Source organism: Syngnathus acus, chromosome 10, assembly GCF_901709675.1.
Source record: "Syngnathus acus chromosome 10, fSynAcu1.2, whole genome shotgun sequence".
Classification (NCBI taxonomy): domain Eukaryota; kingdom Metazoa; phylum Chordata; class Actinopteri; order Syngnathiformes; family Syngnathidae; genus Syngnathus; species Syngnathus acus.
In genome coordinates this window covers 4102822-4112947 of record NC_051095.1, presented here as the reverse complement: position 1 = coordinate 4112947, position 10126 = coordinate 4102822, and the positions used below count along the sequence as shown (strand labels likewise).

Sequence of the window (10126 nt, the reverse complement as noted above, 5' to 3'; positions counted from 1 at the left end):
TTGTTCCAGACATATTTCTGACAGGATGCTGCTGGTAACACATGTTTCTATTTCCAGCACTCTCATGTTGTCTTGGTCTCATTCAAGGTTATCAAAATGTGCCGCGCCGCCGCCGGGCCAGCACCGTCCTGAACCTTCCTCCATTAGAAATTTTACTCTCTGTGAGTCGACAATTGTTATTTTCAACGACATACACTCACTCGTTTCACGGGAACACCGAAATGACGGCCCGGCTCACTTTTACGTGGCACCTGCAAGATGGCATCAGTTGGCAACAAGCAAATACCAAAGCTACATTGCCAGCAGGCACAAAACAAGTATCAATTTGGGAACAGACGTTTCCTGAATAGATTAGAATTTTTTTTTTTCTTCTTTTTGTGCCAGAATGGAATGAGGAGTGCCCAGCTCAGCTGCTGCTTAATTGCAAAGTCCTTTATTGGCCTTTAAAATGAACTCACGACAACAATAAGAAAAAGACCACTGCATTTCAGCCCTGCCACAAAAGGTCAGAAGGTCAATGGCAAACAGGTGTCGCAAATTGGTGTGGGTGTTGATGACAACGAGGCTGGAGAACAAGATGTCACGTTTGAGTGACTGGACACTTTAAGAGGAAGACGGTGCCTGCCGCTAGCGTTCCCCATCTGTCAGCCGTGGTGACCTGCAATGAAACGCACGCAGCCAGCATTGCGTCGCACAAAAAGGGCCTAACAAGGATGTTTTTAGCAGTGAGTACGTTTGCACCTATTGAATTTTCAAGAACTTCAGGGAGAGAGGTTCAATTGTTAAAACAAAACACACAATCAATTTAAACCCGTGCAGTCTTTTTTTTTTTCTCCAGTGCTTGAGTGTCCCTCTTTCCTGCGGGCGGTGCAAAAGTATTTTAGTTGTGGCTGCAGCAGTCTGAAGGACTTTCTCTTTGCAAGTAAAGACTCGAGCCAAAAAAGGTTGGGAACTCTGCACACCCAGTAACTAACATCTCGTGGCAATAGTTGGGATTTGTTTTGTTTTTTTCTATCATTTTTGTTTTGTAATGACATTTTATTTATTTTATATGCTTTTAAGATGTATTTTATCAGTTTTAATTGTTTTTTTATGCGGGTGGTAAATCACTATCTTCAACCATATTAGTTTTTGCTCCAATTTAAAATTAAATTCCAGTTTTAATTGTTTTTTTAAGCGGGTGGTAAATCACAATATCTTCAACCATATTTAGTTTTTGCTCCGATTTAAAATTAAATTCCTAATTTCTTTTTGACAACAGATCTGACCTCATCACTAATTTTGAGTCTAGTTGGGGAGACCTCTAGTGGCCAAAACGGGAATTACAGCGACACGACACCTGAGCCGTGTCGGTCCGGTGAGAACCTTGACGTCAGGCACGGAGACGACCATTATTTTGATAACCGATCAATCTCGCGATGTGTAATTTGTGAGCATTGAAGTCAGGGATGGAGCCAACGTTTATTTTGAGAATTTATTATTTGCTTTTGATTGATTGATCGTATTGATAAAAAGATGTTTTTACATTTACAGCCACTGTGTTTAAGATGCGCAAAAAAAAAAAAAAGAAGAAAGAAAAAGAACGATTCAGTTACTGTGTTGGTCCATGACGTTCATCAGCCGCCCGCATGCTTCCAAAAGTACAAAGAAAACCCAGCGAAATAAATACTATAGCCAATCGTTCGGGGGGGTGGGCGGGGTTAATGCGTGGGGCAGACCAGAGCAATGCAAGTTTTAATTGGAAAAAAAAAAAAAAAAGTTTGTGTTTTTTTTTACCAGTATGATTGCATACTGGTATTATACCAGTATGCAACAAAACGTCACTTATGGGATGCTGTTGAAGTGCCACTGCAGCTCAGCCAGCTGAGTGAGGACGTGCGCCCCCTGCTGGTGTTTGTCAACGCTACGAGCGGCGGCCAGAAGGGCCAAGAGCTTCTGTGCGCCTTCCGCAAGCTTCTCAACCCACACCAAGTCTTGACCCTTGAAACGGTGTGAGTGGCTGAATTATACGTCGATAGAAAAAAATCCCACCTGTCGTTTGGCAAAAAAGAAAAAAAAAGTCTCTTCAATTTGATTGAGAAGTGCATGCAAGAAAGGGTCGATGAAAATCCCACCTGTCTTTTGGCCACAAAGAAAACAAGTCCCTTCCATTTGATTGAAAAGTGCACGCAAGAGCGTTTCACCCATCGCGGCGGGCCATTCGATCTCTGCTCGTCGTCTCAATCTATTGTGTGACGTAGGGCCGCAGTGCATTGTCCCACCAGATGGCGGCGCCGCGCGCGCGCGATTCCTCGATAAACAACACAAACTGGGATGCAGACTTTATTGTGGTTTCGAGTCGGTACATGACACCAATGCAAAGTTGCACCACCACATTCAACCAACCGCTTCCAATGCGATGAAAGCAAACGCAAAGTTGCCCCATGCATCAAATTCACCCAGTCGCGTTGACCACCTTCCAGAGCGTCCAAACAAAACGTTTGCCAACATCTCCAATGCTAAAGTTCAATAATAGAATCAGTTGTAAATCATATAATAAATCGAGTAAGTAGAAGAAGAAAAAAGTTGCCCCATCAAATTCACCCAGTCGCGTTGACCACCTCCCGGAGCGTCCAAACAAAACGTTTGCCAACCTCCCCAGTGCTGAACTTCAATCATATATATAATCCATTGTAAATCTCCGCCCTTTGTCACCGATTCTGTTCATAATTTTTACGGACAGAATTTCTAGGCGCGGCCGAGGCGTTGAGGGTGTCCGGTTTGGGGACCTCAGCATCGCGTCTCTGCTCTTTGCAGACGACGAAGTGCTGTTGGCTTCTTCAAGCCGTGATCTTCAGCTTTCACTGGAGCCGTTCGCAGCCGAGTGTGAAGCGGTCGGGATGAGGGTCAGCACGTCCGAAACCGAGTCCATGGTCCTCGGTCGGAAAAGGGTGGACTCAGGAATGAGATCCTGCCCCAAGTGGAGGAGTTTAAGTATCTTGGGGTCTTGTTCACGAGTGAGGGCAGTATGGAGCGCGAGATCGAGAGCTGAGCCAAAAGCAAAGCTCTCAATTTACCGCTCCATCTACGCTCCTACCCTCACCTATGCTATGGGTCGTGACCGAAAGAGCGAGATCCCGAATACAGGCGGCCGAAATGAGTTCCCTCCGCAGGCTCTCCCTTAGAGATGAGGTGAGAAACTTGGTCATCCGGGAGAGACTCGGAGTAGAGCCGCTGCTCCTCCACGTTGAGAGGAGCCAGATGAGGTGGCTCGGAAGCACAAATGTGTTTTTTATTTTTTGATCTTAATTTCTTTGCTTGGCTAAAATTTATTCTGTAACAGCTTAAAGCAATATTATCACTCAATTAGACCAAGGTGCCCACCACTATGAAAATGGTGGCGTGTTAAAAAATGTTTGAAAGATTGATACGCTCCTATTTTTCCAGTCCAAAAGGCCAATAAAATTGACTGGCGAATGATGCAAGATTTACGAGCAGTAAATGATGCAGTGCAGACAAGAGCACCTAATGTGCCTGACCCACACACACTTCGAAACACTTTGAAGCCTAAGCAGAAGTTTTTCACAGTAATTGATCTTAGCAATGCATTTTTCTCAGTGCCAATCCACCCAGACTCACAGTTTTGGTTTGCGTTTACCTTTAAAGGACAAAGTTATACGTACACCAGATTGCCGCAGGGATTCGCTCATAGTCCAACTATTTCCATTCAAGCTATTGCGGTGAATTGTCTTTGTTGCCTCGCTGGTCTTCAAAACAACACTTGGTGGACGACGGCTGGCCCAGAGAAGGAGCACTCCAGTGACACACGGCTGATTGGGAAAAGATTTTATTCAACCGATGTCAGAGTGAAGTTTCTCCAACTATTCGAGTGGGCCAACAGCAAAGATGTTAGCAGCCCCTCCTTTCTCTCGTCTGCGAGGCCCCGCATCTTTTATACCTGGCAAGACAACAGCTGCGGTTCGAGTCAAAGTCTACTGGTTGCTTTCGAAGCCCCTAAAAGGTCATCTACTAGGCTCTTCCCTGGTCACCAACAAATGGTCCTTCCATATTCTAAGTACCTATACATTACTGAAACTAAAGCCTCTCTGTCCAGCAAAAATAGCTTATGATAGTCTCACTGCTGCTAGTTGACCATCCAAGGCAACATGCAAAGACGTATTGAGTCCAAATTCTACCACATTCCCCCCTTCGGGACTTGATAATTGTCCCGAAAACGGTCCAAGAAGAGATGACATCGGTAAACATCCCAAAATCTGCCCCCAACCAAATTGTATGGTCACGTCTACAATTTGGCCTGAATCACGCTCAAGGCATGCTACTTAAGGTTATTTTAACTAGGAAAGCTCAAACTATTTAGGTATCCAATTGCTCCCTGACAGCAATCTGAGGCCTCTCAGGAACCACAAGTAAAGAAAATTGACGTCCACATTATCCAAATGACTTTTTAAGGTTGTTCTTATGTTTAGCATTTTAAGTTAAAGTTAAAGTTAAAGTCCCAAATGATCGTCACACACACACCTGGGTGTGGTGAAATTTGTCCTCTGCATTTAACCCATCCCCGTGTGATTTTAATCCATCCCCTGGGGGAGAGGGGAGCAGTGAGCAGCAGCGGTGCCGCGCTCGGGAATCAGTTGGTGATCTAACCCCCCAATTCCAACCCTTAATGCTGAGTGCCAAGCAGGGAGGCAATGGGTCCCATTTTTATAGTCTTTGGTATGACCCGGCCGGGGTTTGAACCCACAACCTTCCAGTCTCAGGGCGGACACTCTACCACTAGGCCACTGAGCTGGTTTTGATTTTGAAGTTGTGATTCCCCCTTAACTTATAACCTCCCTCCCGATTCCTAAATAAGTTTTGGATATTGTCTGGTAGTTGTTTTGCTTTTGCCCCATACATGATGATTGCTGTTTGATAAGATACTATGTCAGTGAATTTCAATAGTTTGGATTGTATGAAAAGTGGATTTGTGTTGACTTTGTGAATAGTCCTTATTGCTCTCTTCTGCAGAATGATAAGTGGCTGTAGTGAAGTTTTATAAGTATTCCCCCAAACCTCAGCACAGTAATGCAAATAGGGCAAGACAAGAGAACAATAAAGCGTACGAAGTGAATGATAATCCAGTCATTCTTTTGCTTTGTATATGACTGCCATGCTTCTTGAATTTTTAGACTTTACGTTTTTGATGTGTGGCTTCCAACTCAGCCTGTCATCTATTATAACCCCAAGAAATTTGTTTTCCTGCACCCTTTCAATTTCAGTCCCATCTATTTCTATTCGTATTGAAGGAATAGGGTCAAAAGACACAAAACCCGCCTAGCCACAATAACAGATACGCTCACATCTCTTTGGATAAAGTATATAAGCAGACAAGTATATTCATGGAGTCAACCAATAAAGCAGACATAACTAGACATTCTTTAATATAAGATAATAACAGAGGTTGCTACAACTTCACGATTCAATATGTATTTCTGTGCACTGCAAAATAAATGACCTTTTGATATGTTGCCTAAATAGCTTAATGACCCTTAAGGAACTGTGTAATGCATGCCTGATGTTTGTTCTCTAAATCGTGGACACGGCCAGAGTCGTCTTGACCGTTCAGTACTTGATTATATCTTGTGTTTTGACTAAACGTCATATGTCGCCTAAATGTGAGACGCCAGCTTTTCGATTACTACTGAACGCTCTGCACAGAGGGAAATATTTTGCTTAACAAAGAAGAGATACGTGCGGAAGCATGATTAAACTAAGAATGTAATGATGTAAGCAAAGACATGGAGTATCAAAAGAACAAACTTTGCATCGTCAGGGAACTTTAATAAATTGATGATGTCACAGCCAAAAGCTCACATAATTCCGTACAAAATGACAAAATTGAAAGAATGACGAATGGATGAGGTGCGACAGTGTAGGAATGGAGCAGAAGGTTTACAGGAAGGTCACTTGGAGATAAAACCAGCTGGTGCCAGAAGGAGACAGCCAAGGACTCGGCCAAAGATGATCCCCAAGGCCGAAAGACAGGATGGAAGACGGCAGCCCCCACACACACACCGAATCGTCCATACCAGCACCCACTCCCATGGAATCAAACTCTACTGCGAACTCGCCCCACCCCAACGACTCATCACCCATCAAACTCGCCCCACACCGGCATGAGCAACTGAATATAAGCAGACCAAAGAACCTTGAACGTTGCCTTTTCTGAATGGAGACTTTCTGCTCTTGAAAGGCCCAGCGCTGTATTGTACTTTCCTGAAAACAGAGCTTTCTTAACAAGAATTATGATTGAACTCAACCAACCTGTGTAAGTCTAATTTCTGCTTCAGTGTCTTTGCATTTTCCTAAATCTGAAGAAATTAAACGAGCACGCAGTGAGTGAATTGGATAACAGGTGATTGGCAATGGCTTTTGCCGTGAGGCGCAGATAGCGCTCCCTAAATTGTGGAACAAATCCAACAGTATCTTTATGTTGGCTTTGCCAAATACCATAAACTTGGTCTTACTTACATTCAATGATAATTTGTTCCAGTCGAACCACATTTTCATTTTTTTCCATTTCCTCATTCAACACTGATTCCACTTGTTTGGATGTTATCACCTGAACAAAAGATATTTGTGTCATCTGCAAAATTGACGAGTTTTAGTTCTTTAGAGACTTTGCACATGTCATTTATATACAAAATAAATAATTTAGGGCCTAAAACGGACCCTTGTGGAACACCACAAGCTATTTCCAAATATCCAGAACAGTAAATGCAAAAGACTGATTGTACGACATTAACCCTCGGACGTTTTTATAGGGCTCAAAAGTAGGACATGTCCGGGAAAAAGAGGTCACCCGACTTAAACTTTATCGATAAAAGGATACTACACATTAAAACTACTCACCTCTCGTGGACGCACACTTGAAGAGCTCTTAAATCAGTTGGCACGCTTCAACTGCTTAGCAACCTGCGCGCGGCGACTCTTGCTCTCGCTCGAACGCGCCGGCGACGATCGGCCTTGGTTGCCATGGAGATAAATGTCGCGTGGGGGACGTGCGTTGCCATGGTAACATGACAAGCTGACTGAAAACAGAGCTCCTTGGTGACGCTCGCGAAATTCGAAGAGGAGACGCCGACTGTACGTTGTTGTCGCCAGGCCGAGTGGAGGTGAGCTACTAATTCAGGTTACCGCAGACAGGAAATAAGGCTACAATGTAAGTCCGCTTTCAATTGTAAATAACGTGAAATGAATCCACTTTACGAACAGGTCCACAAGGTTGCACAAAAGTTGCTATAAGCTACTTCTGCGATTTGTATCCTCCCATCTTACTAGGTTTAGCTAAACCTACTTTTCTGCCTTCGTTTCTTAACTTCTTCCTAAGTTTCCATTCTTACCTTCGTCCTTTTTTCCTTCCTTCCTTCCTTCCTTCCTTCCTTCTTTCCCCTCACCTTTTCTAAAATATTGGCCCCGCCTCCAGGTTGAGTGACAGCCGAGAATGGAAGCGCAAGGCAGCTCTCTACCAGGAGTGTCCTCGAGGGTCAGGAGGCAGAGAAGCAAGTAAGAAAATTGGTTATTTACGATAAATCTAGATACAATTAAAACCGCTACGATGGGAACATTGCGAAAAAATGACCTGAGTTAGTTACTGGAACATTCTGTGTGTCTTTCATAGAAAGTCTGTCCAACACACTGAAAAATCAGCACACTGTCTCTCCAAAGAAGATATCGCAAAGTGAGTTTGGTTGCCATGGTGACCAATTTGTTTCACTGTCAAGCATGAATTTGATTTGACGATTGTCCCTTCTCGCAGGTTCATCAATAGCCGGAAGCAGAACATCTGCGTGGGCCTGCTACAGCATGGCTTCCACAGGTAGCTCACGTGAATTATTGCCTGTATGTCTTGTTGGACAGTTTTGAGTGGCTGAAAAAAATGTTCATGTTATTGCGGCTGAATTGCTTTTTGATTTGATAGCCATTCGAGCGCCTCGTTGTCCAAAATGTTCAGCCCGTGCTCTTGTTCCAGGTCCTTCTCTGAGCTCTTCCTTTTGCTGCGGTTGGATCAGGAGCGCCGGGAGGGGGCGGAGATCAACTCGGCTCTCAGTCTTCAAACGCCGCTGGAGGAGCAGCACGCCAAAATGGAGAGCATCGGTCTTTACCTGAGCCGTGCCGAGCAGGCGCAACGGGACGGTATACTGACTCACTTCTGAGATCTGACTTTTCGGGGGCGGGGTCTAACGAACGGTTGCGGCAGGTCGCTGGCCGGCGGCGTACGAGCAACGTCTGCATTTGGGCGCCTATTTCACGGCCGAGTTGGAGGACCTGTGGCTCAGCTTGCACTTCTACCACACGTGCACCGACGCGCAGGAGGAAGGATGCAAGCGGCATGCCACCGAGGGGCGGGCCTGCTTGGCCGAGCTCTACCTGCAGCAAGGCACGTAACCTTCTTTCCTGAGATTCATTTTTATTCTTCCCTCAAATGATTTGCCATCAAAATAACAATTCATACCCGTGCAGGTCAGCTGGACAAGGCAAGGCACCAGGCTGAACTTTGCGTGCAAATGGCCGACGAAGGCGGTTGGGTGGACTCGTCCAGTCGCTACTTGCCGCGTCGAGCCCGCGAGAGCCTGTGGTCCATCTACAGTCGCCAGGCGGACGCTCGCATCAAAGTGGGCAAACCCGACAAGGCTCTGGAGCTCCTCCACAAAGGCTACACCACCGCCACCGAGTGTGAGTGGACCGCCGCCGCCCGTCCTCGCCGCCATCCCGCTCGTAAAACACCAGACGTGCGTTGTTGCAGCTGCAAACAAAAACATCGAAGGGGAAGCCGCCTATCAGCTCGGACTCGCCTACTACAGAGTCGGAGACTACGACACGTCCAAACAGGTGCGTGTTAGCGCTTGAGAGTTGGTGTCTGAAATAAGGTAACTCTTTTTTTTTTCTCGCAGTACCTCAACACCTCCATGACCATCTGCAGCAGCACGGAGAATTTTGACGGCCTGGGAAAAGCTTACAAGGCCATGGCCAAGTTATATGAAAGGTACTCTCGGATACTGAAAATGAGACGCGCCCTTTTGTGTTGACAAAAGTGTGTTTGTGTTTCAGTAAGGGAAACATCAAGAACACCATCAAGCTTTTGGAGACATTGGTTGACATCTCCCGGAGCAAGAGCTTACATCACCACCTCGTCGACGCATGCCTATGTCTGGGCCATGTCTACACTAACATGGTAACACACACACTCACCCATATACACACGTATACACAAAAACGTGGTCCTCCCTGCCTGCAGAAACAGTATGACCAAGCTCGCGAGAGCCTACTCCAAGGTTACAACGTGGCCTGTGACATCGGAGACGTGGCTTTGGTGCAGAAAGCTCAGGTATGTTATCTGTTTGGTTTAACTTTTAATGAAGTACTTTTACCTAAGGAGTTCAATTCCTTCTTTTTTTTTTTTTACAAAAGTGTGTAATGCTACAAGTGTTTGCGTCCGTCAGGTGTCACTGGCCAGTGCTCACACTCGTTGCATTGTGGGAAAGTACAGCGCGGACGTGGAGTCGGCCACGTCGCCCGCTCTGTCGCGGCTGCTGGCCTGGAAAGTGTCAAGAGGACTTCACGAGACCAGCGGCAATGCTGACATTTGCGACTATTAGACATAGACTGAGTTACCTTGACGTTTCCCCGAGCCAAGTATTGCAGGATTGCCAAGGATGCCAGCAAATGTGTCGCTAGCACTACTTTCCTTTTAAGCATTTTAATACATATTTGACTTTGCTAACATAAAGCCATATAAATCAAAGCTATTATTAGTATTATTATTAGCATTATTATTATTCAAACCACACTGGGATGTTGGCGGTGCACTCAAACAGCCAATAAAACTCTTGGCAGGAAATTATGTCATATTCGGGGGGGTGATATGAAATGAGAGAAAGTCCATGATTTAAAAATAAGATGTGAAATGAGAGAGAGTCCATGATTTAAAAATAAAAAATTAGGTATCCAATTTGGATATACTTATGTCAACTGTTGACTTCCACGAAGAGGAACGCAAGAAACGCACTGGAGCGACACGCTCTTGAAGCAGGCCGATGCACGTTTTAACCAGACGGTGGCAGCATTGCACTCCTCAATTTATTTA

At 45.2% G+C, this 10126-nt stretch overlaps 2 protein-coding genes across 4 annotated transcripts in view; one reads left to right on the top strand and one right to left on the bottom strand.

The window, feature by feature from the left end:
* LOC119128163 (endothelin-1 receptor-like) overlaps window positions 1–6984 on the bottom strand; it is a 35095-nt gene extending 28111 nt beyond the window's left edge. Inside the window, exon 1 of the mRNA XM_037260372.1 lies at window positions 6892–6984. The gene's annotated coding sequence lies outside the window, so the exon portion shown is untranslated. The remainder of the gene's footprint in view (window positions 1–6891) is intronic.
* ttc29 (tetratricopeptide repeat domain 29) overlaps window positions 1–9794 on the top strand; it is a 37778-nt gene extending 27984 nt beyond the window's left edge. The window contains exons 1-12 of one of the 3 annotated variants that reach the window (XM_037260360.1): window positions 7066–7154; window positions 7466–7545; window positions 7661–7720; window positions 7799–7858; window positions 8012–8175; window positions 8240–8419; window positions 8503–8715; window positions 8786–8871; window positions 8934–9025; window positions 9091–9214; window positions 9278–9367; window positions 9483–9794. In XM_037260360.1, the coding sequence (XP_037116255.1) occupies window positions 7484–7545; window positions 7661–7720; window positions 7799–7858; window positions 8012–8175; window positions 8240–8419; window positions 8503–8715; window positions 8786–8871; window positions 8934–9025; window positions 9091–9214; window positions 9278–9367; window positions 9483–9638 (1287 nt within the window). In that variant the 5' untranslated portion in view covers window positions 7066–7154; window positions 7466–7483 and the 3' untranslated portion in view covers window positions 9639–9794. Of the gene's footprint in view, window positions 1–7065; window positions 7202–7465; window positions 7546–7660; window positions 7721–7798; window positions 7859–8011; window positions 8176–8239; window positions 8420–8502; window positions 8716–8785; window positions 8872–8933; window positions 9026–9090; window positions 9215–9277; window positions 9368–9482 lie in introns of those variants that run through there. The other 2 variants (XM_037260361.1, XM_037260359.1) reach the window with 2 other exon arrangements.
* Window positions 9795–10126: the final 332 nt, after the last annotated feature.